Here is a 26,411-nt window from a genome sequence, read left to right on the forward strand (position 1 = left end):
TACACATCCCAGAGAGAAGACAACACCTGAAGTTGCCTTGCTCATCAAATCACCACCATCCTGTAACATGCAATTTTTTTTTTTAAGAGAGATCTTCTGGAAAGTATTTTAGAAGATAGAAATATCCATGTAATAACCTTGTCATTACAGGTTACTTACCAGCCAGTTATATGGTCAATAATTACAGATTTGTAATTACAGAATTGTTACATGGGTTTTCTGCCCTGTAAAATAAAGTGTCCCATTAAAGGTTGTCAGGAGTAAAGCATCTGCCATGAAAACTTCCGATCCCCTCACGCAAGAATCTACTGTGGTTTATGTTGCTCTAAATAGAAAACAAAACAAACAAAGGCAAATTAAAAACCAACTGTGGCAAAGGCTGGCAGACAACAGGAATGTAACTGCATCGGGATGGAAAGGGTGAGAAGGACCAGCAACACTCACACTGCCAAGGAAAGGAAATATTCCTCCAAAGGAGGAGTAATTGAACACAGGTGTTGGCCAGGATTGGAAGCACAGGACAGGAGCCAGATATTTCCTGATCCAGCAAGGAAATACCTACATTTCTGTGAGCTGCTTTAAAGCAGTGGTATAAAAAAATAACAAAAAAAGAAAACTGGAAAGCACAGTCCTAAGAGGGAACACAGCACAGCCAGGCTCAGGCATGCCAGGCTCACAGGGTGGGTATCTGAGGTTATCTGTGTTACCCTGTGCTCTGGTTCCAAAATTGAAGGATGCTTCCTGTTCCTAAGAACTCTGGAAAATCCTTCCCTGAGCTAGGCCAACAGGGAAGGATTCAGGGGGAAAACAATAAAGCAAAAAGAAAGGTCAAAGTCTGTACTTTGCTGAGGCCTTCCTGAGAATCCTGAGGAAGGAATGGAGATGCTCTGCAAGAGCAAGGAGTAGCTTTTGTGTCACAATCTTAAAAGCAAAACTCCCTTAACCAAGAGCACTTCAGGTAAGTGATCCTACTGCTGTTCAGCTGGAGCTGAACTCTCCAGGGGCTGCAGGAATTCCCTTTGTGGGCAAGACACAAAGTCTGTCCCACACTGAACCACACACTCAGCAGCAGATTGACATTCACCCTCTGAACTGACAGAGGGTGAGGCCAATGTGGTGATCAGGACACACAGGAAGAGCACTTTTGGGGTGAATACACAACTCAGACACACCCAGAATCCACAGGTAACCAGGTAACCTTGTGCAAATCATTTACTGCCTTGGTGGCTTGGATCCCAACCACGTTTTTTGTTTCCTGCCTCGTTAGATGCTAAACTATTCAGGATAAGAAACTGATCCTTCCAGATATATGCATGTAACACCTGACACAATGAGACTGAAACCTTTACAGGGCCTTCCAGAGCCTGGGTAAGTAATAAAGGCATCCCACAGGTCTTGCAGAGGAACACATTGGCTCTCCAGGTCTCTGCAGCAGGACACCATGGGAAGAAAGAACAGAGAAAAACAGGAAGTTTCTGTACATTTCCTTGGGAGAAAAGAATCTCTAAAAACTCCTGCCACCACATACCCAACAGGTGGGTAAGAGAATCTCAATACAGATGCCCTGACTCCACAGCTGAGCCCAAGAGCTGCTGGGGGGAACACGTGCCTCGGGAGGTTAACTTACAAAACGGTTTCCTTTGTTTTTTCTGTAAACAAGATTTCACGTATCTCTCCAGTTCTCGTAACGTTGTGGGCTTCAAAGTTTCAAAATCTATTTCAATCTCGTCGGGATTGGAGTCTCTGAGGGAAGGTTCCCTGGACTGGATGATGTGAACCACCCTGCCCAGCTTCTCCCCGGGCAGGCGGTTGATGTCCAGGCTGAGCTGTCGCTTCTCGTCATAGGTCATGGGCAGCCCTTCCTCCTCCTCATCCGAGTCGTAGGTTGCAGATGCCTGTTTGCCTCCTTTCTTGGGCTGCCTGGGGAGGTTGTCAAGCATGAAAACATTCATTGGGACACAGCAATGAACTCTTTTTTCTTCCCCTGACTCCCTCGTAACAAACATCCCCGTGCTCTTGGCTTTGAAGCTCTCGTCAGATGGCTGGAACAGCACCACAAGTGCTGAAAAAGTTCAGCAGCTTGAGATCAGCTGTTGTGTTCCTATTATATTTTAGCCCTGTGAAGTGTGACAATGAGCCCAAGTAGCAGCAGGGGGGCAGCCATGAAATGGCACGTTCTTGGTGGCTGCACAAAAGGCGACCCCCAAAACCTTATCTGAGAGCAATCAGGCAGGGATTCAAAGAGCTGGACAGTGAAAACACAGTGGTTCCACTGCCAGCTCCAAGTTAAAGACTCCCTGGAGTTGTCTGGGAATGGGAACAGCATTCAGCAGCAAATTAACAACTACTGAGCTTCCCCAGGAATTAAGGACAGAGCTGGAAGTTCTTGGCTCTCCCCTCAAGGCACCTTGGCTCTCACCTGTTAGCTGTGGTTGTGCTGTTCGCTTTCTTAGCTGGGGCTTTCTTCTGTTGGGCTTGTTTTGGTGGTTGAGCCACCTTGGGTTTCTTCTCCTCCTCAGCTTTGACTTTGTGCTTTTCTTTTTCCTTCTCTTTATCTTTCTTTTTCTTCTCTTTCTCCTTCTTCTCTTTTTTTTTCTTTGGTTTGTTCACTGGCGCTTGGGACAGTGCAGCCAGCTGCTCATGGACGGCTTTCAGCTGGGGGGAAACAGGGGAAAAACCATCAAGGCCAGCGAACTGCTGCCTCCACAAACCCTTCCCTCTACATCCCAAGGTGTAAGTATATCCTAAAGCCAAAAGTCAAGCAGTTCATACTCTGGGATCCCAGAAGGAAGGAGAGAGCATCAGCACTGAGAAAAATGATACTGAAGAAAATTACCATTACATCCAACATGCACTGAGTGCCCAGCTGAATGCTTTACCCCTTAGGCTGGGAATGTTCCTCTGCATGCCAGCCTAGGTGGGATTTTTCAGGACACAATTCCTGCTGCTGTCTAACGCACAGACACAAGCTGGGATGGTGCAGTACCTGCTCCTGGAGCTCGGCCAGCCGAGTCGCCCGCTCCTCCTCGGAGTCGGAGCTGTCGGAGTCTGAGGAGCTCTCCTCGCTGCTGTGGCTGCTCTCTGTGCTTTTGCTCACCACTGGGGCTGTTGGGGGAGGTGGAGGGGGGGCCTCTGCAGGCTCATCGGGCATTTTTGCAAACCTCATCTCAAAGACATCCTGCAAAAAGGAGGAAAATTGGTGACCACAGGAGCCTCGGCCACAAACAGCTCACTCTGGTCTCTTAACTACATCAGGGGCAGGCACTTTGTGCACTACATGTAAATAGTAATATAGAGAATATGGCTGCCCATCTGGAAAGCCCAAGAAAATCCCCCAATTACTTTTAAACCAATGATTATTATATTTTAGGAGCTGAACATGGAATTGAGCCCATGCCATGTGAAGAGCACAACAATCCTGCAGGGAGCACGAGGCTCTTTCCAAGGGCTGGAGGAATCTCCCTTGTTGGTGCCAAGAGCAGATCCACACCTGGATCTTCCTTGTACCTGAACTAAAAACACTCTGGAAGATGCATTTGCCAACACCTTTACCTGGAGCTTCCTTGCCATGGCCACCACCTCGTGGTCTGGAGGATTGTACTTGTAACAATTAGAGAACATTAACCGAATATCTGCTGCAAAACCTTGTGCATCCTGGTATTCCCGACTGTCCATTTTCTTCTGCAAATAAACAAGCCAAAGGGGAAAGAAAAAAGAAAAGCCATAAGCAAAAGGCATTCGTAGCAACTGCATGGAGGACACGTGAACCTCAGAAGAGCCTCAAAAACCCTATCTAAGAGATTTGGGTTGTTGGTTCCTAAATAACATTCAGAGTTTCTGCTTTATAAAACAAGCAAACAAACACCAGGCAACCAAAGAAGTTGATATTTCATAGCAGTTTAAACACTAAGAGTCTAAACTGGCCTTGTTTTCTAAGTAGTAGAATATAAATCTGTCAGGGTCCACATTCTACCAGAAAACATTTAGAAATTATTAGAAAAATGGTTTAGAAAAATGGATCAGGAACTAACACAAACAAGGATTATGGATGGAAAGGGCAAGAGTCAACAAGCAAGTTACAATTACAGGAGTCCCTGAAGTGTGTATTTCTACATATGCTTGGATATATTTGCCTTGTAAATCTGAAAGGGCAGAAAAGATCAAGAAAATCTAACTCTGACTTCCTGCTAGCAGAGGGCAGGAGGTTTGCTGCAGTTCCTAAAGCAAAATAGGCATTTACAGTTAAACTACAACTCCCACTCTTAATTTAAAAGTCCAACTGACAGAAATGGATACGGGCTTCACCTTTTATGAACCTACTCATAATGTTATTTCCTAGAGTAGTGAGGATAAATGTCAAATATTTGTACCTTGTTCCTTCCTCTTATTTTTCAGCTCTCACTTCCAGCCATTTCTCTTGCTGTTTGGGACTCAATGACTTGGGTTTAGAGCAGTTTATAGCATTCCTAGCACTTAATTGATTTTATGCATATATTACTACTATGTATAAAACCTTAGCTCCAATTACTCCTGCTGAAAGGAACCAGAAACTAACACTAGGTTTCATTTGCATTTAAAAGACCTGGGTTTAAAGAAATTCTCTATTTGCCAAGTGCTTACAGGCTTCCCTTTTGTATGTCTTGGGCACCTGTGTGCCCAGAGAAGGGAAGGGTTGACTGGCAGACAGGCTGGGGACGTGATGGGGACAGACATCCCCCATCCCAACAGCAAGCAGGGATGCTCAGGGTCTGTCACCCACCCCTAACACAAGCAAAATTCCCATTTTTCATAGAATTACAGAAATTTAACTGTCCTGAAACACTGCAATGACTCCTGGAGCTGTTTTTGTTGTGAAAAGGGCAGAATTTCACCTCCAGGGATTCAGCTTCTGAGGGACTTGGTGCAGGGTGGTGACATCCCTGCTGCAGCCAGACATCTGTCAGACTTTTGTCAGGAGACCTCATTTTCCTGGTGAATAAACCAGGAGACAGCCTGGAAGGCACAGCACAAAAGCAGAAAGGGAAATAGGTTTGTGGTGCTCCTGTCTGAAAAGCCTCTCAGGCCAATTCCAAAGCAAAACATATGTTCAAACCAAAGGGCCCATTTATTTTAAAATACATCTGACTGCATGAAAGGCCTTTTTATATTTGTTTGGCATACTCAGGGCCTGATTATTGCCTATGAAATACATTCCAGTGTCTGAGGCTTTGCTTTTCATCCAAACTCAACAGTTTTCTAGCCCTACAATTTTTAATCTGTGAATTTTTGTTTTGTTTTCTTATAAAGAATAATTAGCTTAACAAAAGAAAGAAATGCACTTTGAATTGGTGGGCTGGAATATCTTGTTATAAATACACTTGGAGATATCCAGCTGCTTAGGAAAAAAAAAAAGTGAGCACATTTACAACTAGAAATCAGGAGTCAGGCAGGGCAGCTCACCCATCCTCTGTCCCACAGACAGCAATCTCATTTTCTCCCTCAATAAATTGTTCAATCATCTTTACTGTTCATAAATTCATTTCTTCATGTCTAATGTGTCCCTTGCTCTAAGTCTTGTCCTGCCCACAGAGGATACAAAGAATGTCTCCTCACTTTTAAGACTCAGCTGCTCTGAAACTGCAGAAGTTCACTGCAGGAAAATTAAGAGGTGAGCAGAGTTCCATCCCTGGAGGAAGTGCTTTATTCCAAAAGTAAACACCTTGTGGAAATCCTCCTGCACTGGATTGTTGCTTGTTCACCTCTGAGTAAAGCAAAGGCAGAGACATCCATGTCACTGCTGGGACCTGCAGCCAAGGATGGACAGAAGAGGTGCTCCAGGGCCCCCAGCCCCACAGAGGGACAGGGATGTTCTGCAATGGTCCCTGCCTGCCTGGGGACAGGGCAGCAGCAGCTCCTGCCTCATGCATCCCACTCCTCACAGGGAATTACAGCTGCTGCCTCTCTCTCCTCACACTTCCACCCCTACCTACTCCAAGCAGTTCTGCCCTTTCCTTCTTTGATAAAGGGCATTAAGTAGAGATGAGCTCACAGATCCTGTCCTTCAGCTGTTCCCATTCTCAGTCTGAGCTCCAGCACAAAATTCCAGCACATCCCTCTGCTCCTGGCTGCAGCAAACTCAGCTACAGCCCCTCAATCTCACCTGCCCCTGGCACAGTCACAACAGCCCACCTGCTTCCTTCACCACACACAGAGAAAACAACCTCCAAATCCTCCTGGAGACACCTCTGCCAGGGAAAAAAGTGCTCCTGGACATGAAGAACAGTCTCTGGGGAAAATCCAACCTAACACAGCCACAGAAACAAGAGACAAGATGTGTTACAGCTGCAGCAATGCTTGTGTTTTACTTTCTCACATAATTCCTTCCAGGTTAGTTTGGAGGCCCTTTAGTTGTGCTGCTTTATCACAGCCACTGTCACTTGGGCAGAATTAAATCTAAAAACCTTTCAGAGCCACAGTGGAAGTCCCTGACACTGGAAAATGACACTGCCTGCAAATGGCAGGTTTCTGTTCCACAGAGTGAACATATTATGAGCTGCATCTCTGAGAAGTCACACCATGATCTGCAGGCCAAGAGCAATGACAATAAAACACTCCATAAAAAACCAATACCAGACAGCACTTCAAACAACTTAATTAAGAAAAATACTACCGTGTGGAATGAGAAGCCCAGAGTCTGTAGGTGTAAAAGACTCCACTGGGTTTGCCATCAGCCTGTCTCCAATTTCCTACCCTACACTAGTCAGGTGCAGAGGGAGGATATCACCTGCACTTACCAGAAAGGGGCAGAGGTGTACAATTTTAAAAGAATGAAGTCAGGACCTTAAAGAGATTTAAGCATGAAGGAATCACCAACCCACGGGATCACAACTTTGCACCTAGATTTTTCAGAACACAGCACAATGACCTCTTGCAATAAGAAATCACCTAAGCACACATGGAAATATTTGAGAGGGTCAGGATTTCACTCTGTCCATCTCTAATCTTCCTGCAATCACCTGGGGCTTCAACTAGCAGGGTGCAGGTATGTCTGGAGACCAGAGCAGCCCTAGGATGGATGCATGGCACATCAGAGTGTGACATGCTCCTCCTGGGTACCACACAGGATCTGCCAAGGAGTATGACAGGAGTCACAACCACAGCTGCCCTTCTGTCACCTGGGCATTCAGACAATCCCAGGCACTGGCTAAGCTGGCAGTAAAACCCTTCTGGCAATGCCAGTGAAAGCCAGCAACAACATCTGCAACTCCTGCACATGGAAGTCTCCCCTCCATCAACACAGAACCCAGTGCCTGGCTCACAGGAAGATGGGAACTACAAAGACATGGCTTTGCTTCATGAAGGGATTCAACAAACCTCCAAACCTACTGGGAAAAACAAGAATATTGGACCATACTAAGCTGAACTCTTGAGGAGCCAAGCGTGAACCACAAAACCAGCACATATCTCCCTGTGCACCATCACATGGAGTTGCTCAGTGTAAGCCTATCTGCCACCACCAAGTAGGCAGGCAGCAGCTTCTGGAAATGGGATACCATCAATTGAATCCTATGAAATAAAGCACCTCCTCTTCTCAGAGTGCAACACAATCCTAAGAACACCAGTGAAATACCTGGACTATTCACAAAGAGGAGAGGTTGCCATTGTACTTTGCTTTGTGTACATCATCTTTGCTTTGTGTACATTCTGCTTTGCAGGGCAGAAAAAAATAGCTGTCCCAGGTTATGGCAAAAAAGGGAGAGGGGACGGAAACAAAATATAAAAATAAAATATAAAAATATCCAGCTGGTATCCAAACAGGTTCAGTTTCCACCCTCTCCCCTTCACCCTCCCACAAAGGAGCCAGTCCTCTGCAACCAGAGGGACCCCCTGCAAAAAGAGGTGGTAAATGAGGACGTACTTTCACAGTACTGAGATCCATGGGGTGTTTGATAATGTCGTGATAGTCATGTAATTCCAAGGCCTCTGCATCCACGGGCTTGTAAAAGGGCCACGCATAGGCTGCGTGCTTCTTGGAGAGCATCTCCTTGAGGATGCTGTCACAGTACTTGAGGTGCTCAGAGAGTTTGCCCTTCTTCCCTGCGTGCTGAGGGACCTCTCCATCCTCCAGGTCCTTCTTTGGTGGCTTGATGGGGCGGCCGCCGCTCTCCCTGCGCGCGATGATTTTGGCCTGTTTGGGGTCCGACAGCGGCGTGGGGGACTCGCTCCTGCTGGCAGTGATGGCAGACGTGGTGGGCGTGGTGGTGTCTGCTTTCCGCTTCACTCCCTTTTTCTGAAACAGCACAGGGACAGGCTCCATGAGGACACGCCCTGTAGAAACCCTAGCACGGCTCATCCTTAGTTTTGCCTGGCCTCCGACAGAAAAAAAACCCTCAGTTATTTCACTGGGATAAATGGGATTTGTGACTAGAGGCTCCAACACTGCACCTCACCTGAGCTACAGAAACCAACCATTTGCACGGCTCCAACCCAAGCCCAACCATGCTCTGAAATGTGTTATTTCCCTGAGAGGGAAGCCAGGACTCTTACCTGGTGTTTGCCAAGGGAAAGGAGGGCACCCAGTCGATTACTGATGCATAGGGACTGAGCAAGTGTCAGTAACTTAAGCACATGTCTGAGTCTCCAGTGGCAGGATCAGGCTGTAAGTTCTGAACCAAGGCTATTAATCACCAAAGACCCACAAGCCCTCACTCCCCTCTATTTAGTGGGTGTGCTAAGGTAGATTTTGCCTTAAGCAAATAAACCCTCTCACATAAATTCAAGCTGGGACTGTCCAGTCAGCTCTCTCGTGCTCCTATCAAGGATTTATTTCTCTGGAGAGGAAGATAGGGAGGAAGAAGTTCCTCAGAGAAATCTAAGGGAAATCTTAAGTAAATCCCAAGCAGAATTAATTTTGCAGTGTGTATTTGGCAAACTCACTTCTGGGTTCATCCTCGAGTTTTAAAATGAAATTGATTCTCAGAAGCAAGTTATTTGGACAGAAACTGAAATGTGAGACAGGTTTCTGAGGAGGACAGCTTAGCTGCAAGATCTGACTTACAATTTCTCTAGTAATTCCCAAACTATTGGGTTAAAAAACAAAACAAATCTGTGCCTCTGCTGGTCCAAGCAACCTCACAACCAAAACTGTTGCAGTTAATTCCACAGTTTAGATAAAAAGATCCCCAGCTTTCTCTGAGCTATGCTTTCATCATTTTTAAAGCAATTCACAGCTTGCTAAGAAAATTTCAATTATTTAGGTAATGTCTTCATTTACCCATAAATTAACATAATAAATAGCAAAACACCAGTGACAACTCCCAAAAGATTACTCAGTAAGAAAGACAGAACTAATGCACCCAAAACCTGCAGGCAACATCAGTCTCCTCCAACTGGAGTGACAGGCTTGTCTTGAACTGGCTGAAAGCAGAGAGGAACATTCCTAATGCTGGAGCCTGCAAACCTTAAAGGAACAGCCCCAGCAAAATCAGGAGCTCAGTTACAGAGGGAAGAGATGCTTTGGGCTGCAAAACTGAAAGGAACAACTCCAGCAAAATCAGGAGTTCAGTTACAGAGGGAAGAGATGCTTTGGGCTGCAAACGTTAAATGAACAGCCCCAGTAAAATCAGCAGCTCAGAAAAAAGAGGGAAGAGATGCTTTGGGCTGCAAACCTTAAAGGAACAGCCTCAGTAAAATCAGGAGTTCAGTTATAGAGGGAAGAAATGTTTTGGGCTGCAAAACTTACAGGAACAGCCCCAGTAAAATCAGCAGCTCAGAAAGAGTGGGAAGAGATGCTTTGGGCAGCAAACCTGAAAGGAACAGCACCAGTAAAATCAGGAACCCACTTACAGAGGGAAGAGATGCTTTGGAGTGCAAACCTTAAAGAAACAGCCTCAGCAAAATCAGCAGCTCAGAAAAAAGAGGGAAGAGATGCTTTGGGCTGCAAAACTTAAAGGAACAGCTCCAGTAAAATCAGCAGCTCAGAAAAAAGAGGGAAGAGATGCTTTGGGCTGCAAACCTTAAAGGAACAGCCTCAGTAAATCAGGAGTTCAGTGACAGAGGGAAGAGATGTTTTGGGCTGCAAAACTTACAGGAACAGCCCCAGTAAAATCAGGAGCTCAGTTACAGAGAGAAGAGATGCTTTGGAGTGCAAACCTTAAAGAAACAGCCTCAGCAAAATCAGGAGCTCAGTTACAGAGAGAAGAGATGCTTTGGAGTGCAAACCTTAAAGGAACGCCCCAGTAAAATCAGGAGTTCAGTTACAGACAGAAGAGATGCTTTCAGCTATTTGGTGTGAAATGGGGAGAATTCCAAGAGCCCTGGAGCAGCAGCACAGGGGAAGGCTGTGAAAGGAGAGGCTGGAGCAAGCACAGGTGCCAACCCCTGTGAAAACTGGCAGCACTGCTCTCAACCCTCTCCATCTCACACCCAGCGGTGCAAGCAGGGATCCAGCAGGAGGGGTCCAGCGCAGCCCCTCTCCCCTGATTTACCTTGACGACCGGGGGCGTGGGAGGCACCACGGGCATGATCGGAGCGGCGGGCGGGGGCGGGACGGCGGCGGCAGGGGCGGCGACAGGCGGGACATTGGCGGTGATGGTTGGCACGGGGGTGGCAGCGATGACGGGCGTCTGAGACACGGCTGGAGGGACGTTCTGGAACGGGGCCGGCGGGGACACGGAAGACACGGCCACGGCTTGCTGAGCTCCTTGCAAACGAGAGGGGAAAGGCGCTGGTGGTTACGGCTGGGAGCAAAGAGGACGTGGCACAGGGATCCCATGAGGGCACAAAGGACACGGTGCTCGGTGCTGTTATACCCAGGGGACAATAAAAGTGAGGAATCTCTGATTCTAAGGGCTTGTACCATGGGTTTAGGTCAGCCACACGCAAAATAACTGCAGCTTTTCACATCTCTGGAATGCTTTCGCCCCTTGGATGCTCCCAGAGCTGCACTGAGCTCAGCAGAAGAGCAGCAGAGGAACAGTGGGAGGTGTTCACACCATGCAAATGGCAACCACCACTGCCCCGAGCCACCTGAGCACCCACGAGGCCAAAGCACTTCAGATTTGCCACAAGTGCACAGCGTGGGATTCTTGGGGCTGTGCAGGGATGGGAGTTGGGCTCAGTGATTCCCTTCCAAGTCCATATTTTATGATTCTCAGTAGAGCCTCAGCCTCCTGATGCCTCGATGTCTCTGATGCTACACCTGCACTGCTAAAAATCTGCCTACTGGTGTGACATAAAGTGGGACAAACCTACTACCTAATAACCTCCTTCTATGTTTTATCAAAGGATGTTGAAAACATACATCATCATTAATGTCTCTGAGCTTGGATAGATTTATAGCTCCATTTAGCACCTGAAATGTGGGGAAACAGAGGAACAATTGACTTTCCCAGAGCAACAATTAGACCTTGTTTGGAGAAAAAAAATTACTCTCATCCTTTAACTCAGCCCACACAAGGTCCTTTATGAACTGCTTTATTATGCTTGGACATTTTAGTCCTAAATCCATTTAAAATCAATTCTAGGTAAGCTGAACTAAACTTCGTTTCCACTGATATGCAATGGGGCACACAGCCTTTTGCAATGGCTTAATAAATCCTTTAATTTTATGATGTTGCAACCATGTGTGTAAAAGGAAAATATACAGGGTTTAGGGAATTAGCAACATTTGAGTCCAAGCCTCTGCTGTGCCAGATTTCTGGCAGGACCCAGGGTGAGCTGTGTAAACCCAAATCTGTAAAGACTTTCCATGCCATGCTCTGGCACTGGCAGCAGACTGGCATTTCTGACTACCTTGGCTTTTTCTTTGCATAGAGAAGCAACAGCACTGCCCTCCCTCCCTGAAGTGCTGCCTGGATGGGCAAACCACAGATGGCAAGATTGGTGTGACAAATGCAGGGTAGCCTTGAGACACACGAGCCCTGAAACCCTGAGTGAGCATCTCCCAGACACCTCCCACCTTCCTCCCCAGTGCTTTAACTGTGAGACCACGCTCTCCCTTCCCAGCCTCTTCACCAACTGCAATGTCCAGCAGCTCAGGAGGTGGGTCAGGCCTCGGGAACAGCTCCCAAAATCCCCTGGCCCTGCATGGATCCCTACCTGTGCTCTGTGTGCCCGCTGAGGGCTTGCGACCTTTGCCTTTAGGAACTGGGGGTAGCAATTCCACCTCCTCCTGAGGCATCTGGGCAACCTTCTGCAGAAATATCTTCTCCAGGGCTTGAGCCATGAGGACAATGTCATCTGTGGGCTGCACAAAGAAGAATATGAGCCTTTGTTGTATCACTCACATATCTGAAGCAGTGAGCTTGAAGACCAGGCTTAGAAAACACTGAGGCCCTTCAAATAAATTATGGTATTCAAATGCTGACAATAAACAGATTAGCTCTTCTCCCTCCTTGCTTGCCACTCTCCTGCTCTTCTGTTCTGCTCTAGCATGCAATAATTACAGCCCCTAAGTGTGCTGCATCCAGAGAATTATCAGGAGTTCAGAAGGAGCCTGATAAACCAGTATCCAGTGCAGCAGTGTGGAAGCAGCAAACTGGAACGGATGAGCTGTCCTTCCCTGCCTGCCAGCAGGTCCAAGGGAAGAGGCTAAACACACATTCTGTGGCTCAAACTAATTAATTTGTTTATTTCAGCTGTTCTCCAGTCTGGGTCTATGATGACAAATGACTGGAGAAAACAGAACACAAAGAATTTTAACAATCTAACAAAACAGCAAACAAGCCAAGCCCAAAATAATAATAATAAGCAATCTAAATGTGTGTAAGTATGAACATATTTATGGAGACAGAGTCAAAGGACAGTTATGATTCTTGAGCTCCTTTCTGCTGCTAACAGGTATTATTTAGTGCCAGACAGTCTAACACACAGCATTAAAGCACCTCAAAACACCTGCAGAGCACTGCATTAAGTGCAGCTCATCCCAGAAAACTCCTAACTGACAATAAAAGGAGTAAAAACTTGCTGCATAACCCCAAAACAGAAATCTACCTATAATTAAAAGGCATATTTGCCATTGTAACTAGTCTGGGGGAAGAAAGAGGCAGCACAAAGACAGCTTTGTGCATTTCAAGTAACGTGGTTGCAATTAGTGGAATTTCAAATCCTTGAAAGGAGGGCCCAGAACCGGCCCTGCTCAAAATGTGCACTGTAACAGGGATAGGTGGGTGTTTTCTAAAGGCTTTTCTGGGCTTTTTTACCTTGTTATAAATGTAACAGTTTGTAAACATGGTGTTGAAATCCTGCATACATTCACTGGCACTCCAGTAATAGTTGTGTTCCAGGCGCTTCTTGATCGTCCCCATGTCCATGGGGTTTTTTATTATTTTGTGATAATCCTGTTGGAAAAACAGGGAAGATGTTATATCTTCTGATTCAGTTTTGTTCACATCTCCCTCTAACCCCTGCTTTTTCCTCATCCCCCTCCCCTCTAAAAAACACACCCCTAAATTTTGTGGAAATTGTAATTGTAAATATATATTCATTTATTTTCTAATTTGTATCTTTTTAGTCTTACCATTATTATGAACCTGACTCCAAAACACACAACCTCCAGTCTGGGAATCAGCATTTCTGCCTCCCTTTTTAAAAAGCTGCCTCTGGCACTCACAGAAGTTTATCAGGGCTGGCTAAAACTGTGCTCAAAGTTTCAGTCTCTAATTTTAAGAGCATTCTGCCCTTTAAAAGGTTTCCACCTGTTAACCCAGTTTCTCCCTGGGCTGGTCTGCAGCACCTGCAGAGGCTGTGATTAGCCTGCAGGGCTGTGCAGTGTCATTTTCTTGTTCTGGATTAGAACACCAAAGCCTCTCTTGCTGCACATGAAGCCACTGGCTGAGCCCAACACCATCCCAGGGGTTGATATTTCCCCTCTAAGCAACCCCAAAACCGACCTGACCAACACAAAGCTCTCTAGGCTGAGAAGACGACAGAAACGTACCGGCAAATTCAGTTTAATTGCATCAACAGGCTGGTAGAAAGGCCAAGCAAACTGATGCTTCCACAAGGTCTTCACCACAACATTTTGCATATATTGCAGCTGGTTGGTCTTTCGGCCGGGTTTGTTGGGATTTGTCACCTCTGGAGGGGGCGGATTCACAGGGCCCTGAGGAGCCTGGATCGCTGAGGCGACCGCCGACATCTTCCTGCCCGGGCTCTCACTCGCTGTCACTGCGGCAGCAACGGGGAGATTTTCTTTCTTCCTTTATGCTCCCTGAATGGGACTGACATCCCATTTCCAGGGTGCAACCATACAACCTAGAGCAAACTAGACAGAGAGAGGGGGAAGGGTGTAAATACAGATTTTTGAAGCAGGCAGGTTGAGACATTTCTCGTGTGGACAATATTTAAACACAGGCTCTTTACCCCATTGACTTTGTTCTGGAACACAGTTTATCTTGCAGATGGGAACAGTTCAAGACCCAAGAGACAGTGGAATTCCCAAATTCAAAGCCTGCAGAGACACAGCAAGCTTCATGGGACTAGTTCTTGCTTTAGCTGGCTCAGAGAGCATCTTCATGTCAAGAAAACACTCAGGGCAACCTCAGAATCCAGTCAGGGAATACAGGATGCAATGCAGACTCCCTGAATGCACTGATGCAAGCTGCTAAATCCCCAGCTTCCAGCTCCATGTAAACTGAACTGCATTGTCTCTAGACCCATGCTGCCTGGCCCAGTCAGCTCACAGGGCTCTGCTCTGGTGCAAGGGGTAGTCTGAAATCCCATAATGAAGAGCAGATGACAGCTGCCAGAGGACCTCAGTCCAGGGAAATGAAAGAAGAGGCAGAGTGAGATGCTGTGAATTGCTGAGAGTGAAAGGTGTCTCCACAAACAGCCCAACTTGAAGTGGTCTGCACTTTGAATCTCATAAATGTCTTATTATGCCTCTTAGTGCATGCACCTGACTGGTTTTGACCCCAGTTTTATATTAAAGTTTCGAGATCCAGGCTCAAATAATAACTGGTGTTACACTGATATCCCGTGACCTGGCTCAGACAGTGCTGTCATGTTCTCTCTCAAAGACACATTTGAAATAGAGGAGAATACATAAATTGCATTATTGTATTCTGGTTTTCCCTCTGCAAACTGCAGAGGTAAAAATAGCCCAGTATCACTGTGCCTTGTGTAGCATATGGTAAACAGCTTTGCTATGTCATCTTCCATAAACATTGGATATTTCAGCTCACATCAGGACTGCAGCTACGCTTCTCATGGCAAACAGACCACAATCACTTTCTAGAGGCAAATTATTTCAAATATATTTAGAAAGCAATACAAATACTCTGACATACACTTCTTGGCTGAACAGAGAAACGTGAGCAGAGACAGAAACTGCAGCAACCCAGGAAGGAAAAAGCAGGGAGACATCCTTGGAAAAACCCAAAAACCTCTGCTTTAATACAGCCCTAATCATCTCTACTGAATATCTGGACTAAATATAGAACATCAACTTACCCTGTGAGCTGCTGATTAGATGAAGGCAAAAAGTAAACACATACCTAACTTGGGGAAATTTTACCAAAATAGCTGTGTACAAACAAACAGATCTGCAGCAGAGAGGGAGGGAACTGCTCAAAACCTAAACCAAACCCCTGTGTGAATACATGTGATTATTTGTGCAGGAAACAAAGTCCAGTTCTCATGCTGCCACCATTTGTTCAACACCCACTGTATTCCAAGGATGGAGAAAAATGCCAGGAGGACTCTCTTGTACCATGGATTTAGGTATAGCTCCAGGAATCAGGCTCCTGATCCCTGTTTTTGGATAACTCGGGAGTCCAGCTTAGCTCCAAAAGGACTGGTTTCTCATGTGCTCATGCTGCTGGGTGATCACCAAGCAGCCAAAAGGGATGCTGGCATCCCCTGGACAAGGAATTTCCTAACTAGAATATTACTTGGGTTTCAGATTTGGAAGAAACTGGGGAAGGATTTTCTCCCAGTGTTCCATTAAGTCAAAGCAGCACCAGAAATATTGCAAAATTCAATCTTCAGATCGAGGGGGGTAAATAGACAAAGAATTAAAAACAACAAAAAAAAAAGGTAATTAGGAAGTTTCACTCCGTCTCCTTCTGGGGAGCTCCCTGCATGGATTCAGGTTTCTGAGCAACATCCATCATCCCAGAGAATGCAAGGCTGGCTGCAGGTCCCTGGTGACCACCACTGAAGCATTTTGTTTGCTGTCTTCTTGATTAACAAACTGAATCCAGTGCAAGGATTGAGGGGAAATAAAACACCCACAGAGAGCAATTCCTACTGCTAGAGAGCATTTGGGTCACAAGTTTGAAACTATGCAGTGTAACTTAAGTCTTCCCCTTAAATAACCTGAGGCTAAATATGATTCTCTTTTCATTTCAATTTCCTCATGTCCTACCTCTCAAACTCCAATTTGATAAGGATTTTTAATTAATTTGTGTTAAATCCCAGAACTGTAATTCAACAAACCACAGATCCATAGCTCCTACCTCTCTCAGACTTCTTCTCCCTGACCTTAGCCAAGACTTTCAGTATCTTCACCCCACAGCTCCTCATCTGTGCCATGGAGATAATGGGAACTCCTTTCTGCCCCCACCCAGCAGAGAAAACTCTCTGGGACAGGCACTGCCTCCCCACAGGGCCATTTTGATCCTCAGGCTTAAACAAGGCTTGTGCAGTCCACATAAAAGGATGGAACAGTCATCAGTGACACAACTCAGAAAGGATTTTAATTAAGAACATTACCAAAACAAGGAGGGGCAGAACCATGACAGCCAGCTTGGTCAGTTCCCTGATCCTCTCTAACTTCCATGCTCCAACACACTGGTTTTTACACCCCAAAGTGGCTCCAAACCTCCCAGCAGCACTGGCATTGAACTGCTGGAGCCTGCAGAAGACAGAAATAGCTACCTGGACTGTCTGGCAGCACTGGAGGTACTGTCCTGCCATAAATAAAGCTTTAATGTGCCTCACTGCACCTTCTACCCTTGGTCCAGCAGCTTCCTCACCATTTGCTGGGGAAGCTGCTTTGATACTGGATCACTTTGTAATTTTTAAAATTAAGAATTTGCTTCTAGAGCCATTCCTTTACCTTTAAAAACTCAAAATGGTATCATTTTTAAGAATGTAAAAAGCAGGGCTATGAGGAATCTGGAAGATGAGGGTAAAAACGCTTTGGAAATGTCCAAAAGGCAATGACTTTAAATTAAAGATAAATTAATGCCTGAGAAATCTAGTCCATGTGAAAGATCATTTATTAAGTGAGGGAAGTGAGAGCCCTGACCATCTGACATCCCAAATTACCACACAAATCACCCAAGGGGACACTTTAGTAGACCCACAGACAAAAATTAAGCAAGCTTCTACAAATTGTTCCATAACTACAGGTAGAACTGAACTATACAGCTCTTGTCTAAGCACTCCAGCACCCTCTGAAACTGCACTGGTATCAATAAATATTTAAACTATTACAGACAGTGACTCAGGACATCACTGTACAAGGGACTGTGCAAGCCTGGAGTGAAGAGTGCCAAAACCAGACACCATGTGCACCTTCCAGTGAGGGGCTAAGTGAGACTTCTTTTAGCCCTGCAGTAACAGGCTTGAATTTTAATTTTTAAATCACTACTTATCCTGTTCCTCAGGCTTATAATGTTCAAGTAGCAGGAGGTATTCTTGATTTCTCTGTCTGCACAAGTGGTTTTGATATTGCAAGTTTAAAATATACCCTGAAGTGCTGTCATACACAAAGAGTGAACACTGCTTCTCTTTCTTATTCAATTTGAGATAGTAATTAAAAACAAAACCCAAAACCTCAAAGAAAGGAGGTTTTAAGTCCTGGAGTTTAAGTCTTTTTCTGCTAAGTTGCAAAATCAGTGTGGCAAATGAGACATCAAAAACCCCAGCTAGGTGGGATGGATTTTTCCTTTAAAAAAACCTTTCTTCCACGGAATCCCTCACACAGGGTCAGTCAGCAGAGAGACAGTTGGCATGGAGAAAACGTGTAAATAATTCCCTGCACTAGCAGGATAACATTTTCCTGCCTGCAGCAGTGGGGACTGTTTAAAAGCAGCTCTGAAGGCCCATGGAGTGTGCAGTGTGCCAGCTCTCCTGCTGCTCCAGCCAACAGCTCTGCCACCTCCTTTGGCAGTGCCCAGCGTTTAACGGATGCTTTGCTCCCGTGCAGGACCCGATGGGGTTTGTTTTCATTGCAGACATACAGAAAGCTTTATGGCAGCCTGGCAGTCCAACAACTCCTTGGTTTTTCCCCCCTTGGTATAGTATTTCTGCGTGGTTACTTGGACATTGATCAACATCTGGCAGAATTCCAGCTCGGCAAAGAAACAGCCACATAAATCTTCCCATCAGGGAAAATTATCGAGTTTGAGAGATGTTCCTTGACCTTGCTGTTATCTGCACATTTTTATTTACATTACAGTAGCACACAGAGGCTGGGTAGAGACCAAGGTCCCTTAGCAGTTCACACTCTGCACACACAAAGACCCTGCTCCTTCCTCAAAGGGCTGCTGCTCACAACTCACACTTTACACCACGGTGAGGTGAATGCCCAGAGCCCCCCAGTCAGCAGCCAGACCCAAAATCTGCCAGCAGGGCAGTCAGAGCAGTGTCCTCCAAGCTGCTGCTCCATGCATTGCTTCCCCACACTGGCTTCTTGCAGCCTCCCAAGCAGATTCTCAGTCTCTTTTTTCCCAACAATTGAAGTTTGGTCAGATTTGCCACCACATGCCACTGCCCATGTCAGAGAAGCAGCCCAGCCTTGGTCATCTTGCCCTACTTTCTCTGCAGGACAGGTTTAGCACTACTAAACCTCAATACAAAGTCCAGTAAGGTTATTAATGAGGGTTGTACCCATTTTATTCTGTGGCTGTAGAAATTAAGGGCTACATCAGTCTCCTCAGAAGGAAACAAAATTGTGGATGCCTCCTTTTCCTCCTCCTTTGCCTTCCCTTCCCAGCCCCACACAGGAACAGAACTTCAGGCAGCTTTCAGTACCTACTAACATGTCAGCAGGGATGGTGTCTTCAAACACAAGGGATGTGCAATTTGAGAGCAAGACTTGAGGACAGACGAGCTGCTTTATCAGCCAACCCTGCCCTGGCAGACAGACACGCTACACACAACGTGCCACCCCCTCAAGACACTGGGATTTACACTTGGCTTCACTGCAGGAGCTGGGAATTTGGCTTGCAGTGCCCCTATGGCACACTGCAGCACTCTGAAAGTCCATTCAGCCATCCTTGCTGTCTCCCAAATCATTAATTCCACACTTCACAGATTTGCTTTTCATGCATATTATTTTGAGCACCGCCCTAATAACATCCTGAGACTGGGAGATGCAACTGTGTCCTGAGCTCACCTCTGCATGAGGGAGGGGAAAAGATCACAGCAGATTAAGTCAGTTCCTTGGCTTTTGACTTGGTTGGTTTAATGCTTATTAGATTATGCAGATGGCTTTCCTACCCTTGGTCTCTCCTTGGCTATTATAAGAGCAGGTGTTTCCTCAGTAAGGAGCCTGTGGGCTCCTAACCAGTAGGTAGGAATCAGCCAGGAGTAACTGGTAATTTCAAGGGTCTTCAGTTTTGATGCCTACTCAGTGCTCTCCCTGCAAATCATGCTGCTGTAAGATCTCTGATGAGATGCCTTCAAACCCAGGGGTAGCCAAAAGTCACTTTAATAAAAGCACTGGAGACTTATAAATACTGTTAGGCACCTCAAATAAAGTGATGGACTTTCTGATAATTTGAGGCCAGAGTATTTCTCTCCCCCAAGTCACTAATGCCACAGGAAGCACCTTCTGATCAAGTCTGAGGAATTTAGCTGCATGTCACACACAAATCAAATGGGGCTCAACTGATTTCTAAAGGCTGCAGTTTCAAGTGCAGGGAGTGATGTTTAACACTAAACCAAGTTCATTTTCATAGCTTTGAATCTGGTTTTGAGAAGTTTTGAGGGACCAATGTCAATAATGAATTAGGCATGGTTGACCTTTCTTTGTGCTAGGGAGTACAGAATGACCTCTGGACCTGTCTTCCTGCCCTGCGTTTTCTGGTCCCCTGAAAACAAGGAGGCAAATTTCAACTCAGACTATGTTGGCTTTGTGCAAGCTCCTGAGTTACAGGGTTTTGTTAAAAAGGCTACAGGAGGAAGGAAAAGTGAGTGGTTACAAAGCTTACCCTGTGCTGGATTCCTGACTAAAGGAGATTTGAGACTTGACTGCATAAGGTCTGGACTCAGATAAGCTGAACTGCACTTGCAAAAAATCAGCCAGGAGGTACTTCAGCAAATTAACTGGGTGGCCTATCATGAAAAAGTTAATTTAATGCTTAGCTGTAATAAATAAGATCCATGAACAGGTTCCAGAGTACCTGGAGTGGCTTGCACATCCAAATGGATGGGAATGGGTAGGTGCTTAACAGGAAAATGCTGGTGGTTGTGCCTCTCACAAGATACACAAATTACACCTTTATGGCAATGGAAAAAAAAATGTTGGGCTTTTACATAAGAGATTTGGCATAGCAAGTGTAGTGTTTGGGATATCCACATGTCTGGGCAGACTCTGCTCGTGCCATTTTTCCCCCAAAGGGAAAGGTGGAGATGCAATGGAATTACCTTGTGTGACCCACGGGGCTGAACCCAAAACACCTAACGAGGGGCAGAGCCAGGGAGAAACCAGACAGTCAAAATGTACAGGGGAAAAATCCTGCTTGGAGCAGATTTTCCCTCCTAGCCAGTGCACTGCACATTTATTTGGCAACTCCCAGCACTTGTAGGGGTGACTGCAGCCCCCCAAAAGCCCCTGTGCAGCAGCAGCCCTGCAGCTGGGGACACCAGGCAGAAAGGAAGCACAGGGAAGGTGCTGGCACATGGCCACATACCATCCATGCTCTCAACGTGTCAGGAGCAGGACGAGGGGCAGGAGAGCTCGGGGAGGCAGGAATGTGGCTGAGGGCACACTGGAAGTGCAGTGCAAACCACAGCACAGCCAGCAGCCCAGTCCTCTGGGATTCAGGAACCACTTCAAGCCTGATCCTGCAGAGTGCTCAGCAGCTCTCCCCTCTCACTGAGCTGCAAGGTTTCTGTGGCTCAGCACCTCACCATAGAGGGTTTTGCAGACTTATCACCTGCAAGATACAACTAATTGGTCAATCAAGATAAATCTCTTTCTAAGGAAGATTTAAGCACAGGCAGGAACAAACTTAAGCTCTGCACACTTTGTGGTTTCTCTACCTGAGTCAATTCCTTCTCCAGCTGCTGGAGAGAGGTAAAATGACAAAGGAGGTTCAGTGCTGCATATCTGGAGCTGGAGCAATAGCTGGGGGAGCTGAGGGAGTCAGTGGCACCCAGCCCTGCACAAGCAGCCTGTCCCTGCAGCACAACAGGATCCCAGCAAGAGAAATCCCACTGCACGAGGGCAAGGGTGCAGGAGCATGGAGATCCTGTTCTCTGCCATAGCATTTCCTAAAACAGCACAAAAAGAAACTGCAGCCTCATCAAGGAGAGATATCTCCAACTTTACATGAAAGTTGCCAAGGAGTGGAAAACTTTTGGTGACCCCAAATTCAAGGCTTGCTGATGGGCACAGTAAAACTCCACAGACTCAGTCACAACTTCTGCAAGCTGGCCAATTCTGCACATTCAGAACTGGTACAAATGCTGTCTGCTGGATGCCTTCTTTGTTATTCCACCTCTCTCTGTTTCTGGAATTAGTATCACTTTAAGCTTCACAGAGGGACAGAATCTACTCTTTTACTCACCTCTGGTTTTGCATTCAAATCCATACTTCAAGAATAACCAGAACTACAAATCCATTTCCTCACCTGGGTTTGAACCACAGTCAGCCTTTCTAAGCATCCTTCATGTCAGCATCACCAACTGCTCTGAAAGTGGGAGACAAACTGTGTGACAAGCTGATGTTCCTTCAGCTTGAACTTCCTTCTAACAGATCTCAGTGGCAAGGAATCTTTGAATTCCTGCTTGCCCAGCCATCAAAAAAATGGAGCTGCCACAGCACATGAAGCAAAAGAAAACTCTCACTTTCTGAGAGCTGTTAAGAAACCACCAAGCTAAAAGTGCAGGAGCAACAGGTCCATCCTGGACACACCAGCCCAGTGACAAGCAGCAGGCTGAGGCTGTTAATCATTTCAGAATTGGATGATAATGCTGAATAATCTTAACTTGATACTCAGTGGCTCCAGCAGAAGTCAGCCTGGGGCTGCTTCTGCTTGTATTCCTTCAGGAAACAAAATTGGAGGCTAGAAACAGATATAAATACTACCAAGCAGGTAAACTGCAACAGGAAAGAGGCAGCTAACCTACACACTCTGGGAGAAAACAAAACATAGAGAAAGTCAGCAAAAGAAAGGAGGGATGAACAGAGTGAGGAGACAGAAGGGAAAGTTCCCTGTTTCATGCAGTTTAAAAATGAGACAGATCACTGGCTGCTGTTAAATGCTGGATCACACCCAGACTACTTTTCTGAACTACAGGCTAAAGCATCATAACCCATCTCCTTACCTGATTTCCCCTATTCCCAACATTCCTTTACAGCCTCCCTTCTCCAAAGCACAACTGCTCCAACAGTGATGCTCCTGCCCATTCATCCTGTGCCTCCAGCAAACCGTTTTGCCAATTTCAGGTCAACACTCTGTACTTCAGATAAATTATTAAAAACCAACCAAACTAACTGAAATAAGAACAAAAAAACCCACACACTCTGGCCCTGTCCCAAGTTTCAGCTGATGCATGCACAGCAGCAGCATTTAGGTACAGCCAGTAAAGCAGAATGTGGCAACACTCATACAGGGTCCAGAACTCCTAATGGGATTATTTCACATCTACACCCTCGTTTTCTGCTTTTTAAAGGATGTGATGTGCACAGTTAAACATCTGAGTCCTGAAAAAGCCGGCCCTTCCCCTTTTTAATCAGCATATGGTGCTCTGTGTACTTTCAGAGCATAAGGAAAAGCCTCAAACTCACTCTGTTTGATTCAGCATGCAGTGAATAAAGGACACAGAGCCTTTCCACAACAGGTTTTGTCATGATTGTTTCATTCTCTGCACTTTGATTTCCAAAAAGAGAGATTATTGGACAGAAAGCTTTTTGAAGAAAAGTCTAAAAAAAGGAAAAGAAAAAGCTACAAGAGCTCAACTACTTCCCTGCTGGGCAGAACATCTCCGAGCATCTGCTGTACCTGCACAGAATTACAAAATCTCCTGTACAAGCCAGCCTGCTGCCAGTTCTGACACCCCAGGCTGCAGGCTGGTTATCCCCCACTTGGAAAATGGGGATATCAATATTTCCACTGCCATCTGCAATTAAAGTCATTAGCCTTTTCCCACGCATTTATAGATTAACCCATTCTCAGTGTTATGTTTGCACCAATTTTAAAGAAAGAGGGGAAAAACAATCAAGAGCACAAAGGAATTTGTGTTTACAGGGTGTTCAAATGCCATCACTGGGGTTTCTGGGAACATCTTCTTGACTATGTACAACACCCCTTGTCACTGGAAGAAAGTGCAAAGCTAAAACTGCCATCTGCTTTATCCCTTTGCCCACACTGCAGCACTCTTTGAAAACATTTCTAAAAGATAAACCACAACACCCAAAAGGTCTTTAGTGGCACCTGTTAAGGAGGGGAGGTTAGATACAGCCAAATTCCACTTCCAGCTGAGTTTAAGAGGCTACAGAAACAGGAAGATCACCTCCTCTTCATGAAATTAAGTACAGAAAGTACTCTGAGCAAAGTATAAAATACAGAGCCCTTGCAAATAGCACTTAATTCCTCTGTATTAGCTATTTAAAGGGTTGTTTCCTGCTCTGTGGAGCTAAGAACCTACACTGCAATTCTCCCTTACACCACCAGTTCTGCAAGGCCATATATCAGCATTATTAATATGATTTACAAGTGCTACAGATGTTCTCCTTAGGGGCAGCTCCATGAAAACATCGACAGACTTCTAATAAACAGACCCAGATCCATCTGTTAACTTGTTTGAAGCATTTCACTGTACAGAGCAGAACCAAAGTGATTCATTAGAGAAAATATCTTCATCAACAACCTCCCCTATACACTTCTTGTGCTCCAACACTTTCTCCTACTTAACTTTTAAATTTGTTTTTATGTATTCAAATGATTAAAGTTACTATTTTGAAAAAAAAACCAGATTCATTTCAGGACAAAAAGCATTACAAGTGTAGTAGAAATGGATGAGCTGCCACTGGTTTAAATCATGATCTGGGTTTACAACTACAGCACTGCACCTTTCCCATGCTAAGTCCACCTAAAATCAATACACGACAATCAAGTCAGTTTAAGGGGATGAAGGATGAAATGAAAGGGATTGAATTACCATGACATAAATATACTGCTTGTTAGCTGAGCCACAGTAACGTTAGACCTGCTAATGGGGCAGGGTAAGAGCCCCACACACCGAGGGAATTACTGCAGCTCTGCAGGCAGAGCAGCACTTGTTCCACCAGTCACCCTCCCATTTAAGACCACCACTCATCCCCTGTGCACACTCCCACCAGCTTGGCTTTATCTGTTTCCAAAACAATTGAAGTGCCCTGTGTTTGAACAAGCACATTGTCCCGGAATAACTCCGTGTGTTAACTTAAAGCAAACACAGCCACACAAGTACAAAAGGCTCTATGGGCTCTACTACTTCCGATGAAAAGTGATTTTGCTAAGGTTGGGTAGATCCATAAACTTGCTCAGCTATGCAAGGAAGTTCCAGGTCAGCTGAGGTGTGAACAAACTGTGGTAGTTAAGCTGCTGTCGCTCCCTTAGAGAGCATCAAAGCAGTTTTTGAGCTTGAATTAAATCCCCAAACGGTCTGCAAAAAAAAGGAAAAATTTGGATCTTAGAAGTCTATTACCCCTCCCTATGCAGGGAGCAGAGGCTGATCATTCAGGAAAAGGGGGGAAGGTGCTCCCTGCTGCCTCAGACCCCCAGGGAAGAGTGCTGAGGGCAGATGGACAGGAGGACACAAGCTCCCCAGGACAGCTCCTGCTGAGAGCACCCACGGCTTAGAGCACAAGCCCTAAGCTGCTCAGAGCTCCTGCATATGGATGAAGCTCAAGTCCAAGGAAATATGACCATGACAGTGTGGACACAAGTATCCCAACTGATTCCCACGTGGCTTGTTCCTGCTCAGGAAAGGAATACACTTTCAGCACACTGGCTGATCCAGAATGCTCCCACTCACTCAGGCAAGCACTCACTCCAGGGGAAACTCAGAGGAGCATTCCCTCTCTCTTCACTGTGAAGTGCTGCACTTCAACATTATTTCACAGACCCTGAGCACGACTGTAGCAGCAACAGAAAAGCTGCAAAAAGCAGTGCTTTCCAGGAAGGAACAGCAAAAAGCAATGCTTTCCAGGAAGGAAGAGCATCCTCCACTAAACTCAGACACAATTCTTACACATGTGCTCCGTTTACCACTTTCACTACACTCACAGCACAACACACTTCCTAAACCAGCCTTGCTAAGCAAAAAGGCAGCTACATCCTACAGCCCCTCCCAGCAAAAAGCTCTGGACTGCTAACTCTGCACTTGCTTGTAGCCAAACCAATGGAGCAGGGCAGTTTTAGAAAACAGATTTATCTCAGCGTGGCCATATCGATGGGTTTTGAGAACAGGAGATCACCAGCCAGGCACCTTTTATGATGTTACACAAGGATGAGCTGAGCAGTTGAAAAGACAAAGTACCAGCAGGAGAAATGTGCATTCTCTTCAATCCAAGCAGGGTTTGGTTACAACAGGAGAATCAGTCACAATGAAGAACATCTCAGCCTGTACATCTGTGGCAGTACATGCTCTGCATGGATGTCAGTGCAGCTGTGTCAGGAAAGCTCTCCAAGTGCAGACTTCAAGAGTGGAACTTTTGTGGAAAAGTGGAACCTTTTTTTTTTCCCAAGAGAGAACACCCTTTCCTGCCCCTGCTTCTCTCTCTTTAAAAGAAAGTCAGGAGCAAAGAGGACCATTCCCAAAGCAGACAGGTATCAATCACATCCAAGTCGAAATCTCAAAGTCTGACAGTAAATGGGATCAGTGCAGATAGGGAAATTTCTTCCAGATCTGTCTCTCAAGCACAGAAATTTCACCTCAGATTGTCTTTGCTACCCCTGTTGCAATGGTGGTGGAGAGGAGAAAACCCTGCTCCCAGGAAAGAAGAAAAACAAACTCCTCCGACCAGGTCATCCACGCTGCTGAAACCCTTCCAAATATGACAACATCTACTGAAAAGAGACCAAGGCCTGGAAAGGTGCATAAGGAACCCAAAATAGAGGTGAGTAGTTTCTTCAGTCAGTATCTCATCAAGAAGAAGGGAAAAGGACTACTAGAAAACACAGCACATTACAGAGAATTTCTGCACTGCTGTCCAGAAGAATTTGCATCCTTCCAACACTGCCTTTAGCAACAAGTGGGTTAAAGAG

General features: G+C 45.7%; 1 protein-coding gene across 2 annotated transcripts in view; it reads right to left on the minus strand.

Moving 5' to 3' along the window:
* The window catches only part of BRD3 (bromodomain containing 3), a 36,704-nt gene that overhangs the window by 6,364 nt on the left and 3,929 nt on the right, over positions 1 to 26,411 (minus strand). Inside the window, exons 2-11 of one of the 2 annotated variants that reach the window (XM_039730521.1) lie at positions 20,847 to 21,092; positions 13,919 to 14,245; positions 13,182 to 13,319; positions 12,079 to 12,226; positions 10,467 to 10,681; positions 7,898 to 8,269; positions 3,553 to 3,681; positions 2,987 to 3,178; positions 2,420 to 2,655; positions 1,628 to 1,920 (exon numbers count right to left, since the gene is read on the minus strand). In XM_039730521.1, coding sequence (XP_039586455.1) covers positions 1,628 to 1,920; positions 2,420 to 2,655; positions 2,987 to 3,178; positions 3,553 to 3,681; positions 7,898 to 8,269; positions 10,467 to 10,681; positions 12,079 to 12,226; positions 13,182 to 13,319; positions 13,919 to 14,119 — 1,924 coding nt within the window. In that variant the 5' untranslated portion in view covers positions 14,120 to 14,245; positions 20,847 to 21,092. The remainder of the gene's footprint in view (positions 1 to 1,627; positions 1,921 to 2,419; positions 2,656 to 2,986; positions 3,179 to 3,552; positions 3,682 to 7,897; positions 8,270 to 10,466; positions 10,682 to 12,078; positions 12,227 to 13,181; positions 13,320 to 13,918; positions 14,246 to 20,846; positions 21,093 to 26,411) is intronic. The other variant, XM_039730520.1, reaches the window with a different exon arrangement.

Source organism: Passer montanus, unplaced genomic scaffold (genome assembly GCF_014805655.1).
Source record: "Passer montanus isolate IOZ18808 unplaced genomic scaffold, ASM1480565v1 scaffold73, whole genome shotgun sequence".
NCBI classification, from domain to species: domain Eukaryota; kingdom Metazoa; phylum Chordata; class Aves; order Passeriformes; family Passeridae; genus Passer; species Passer montanus.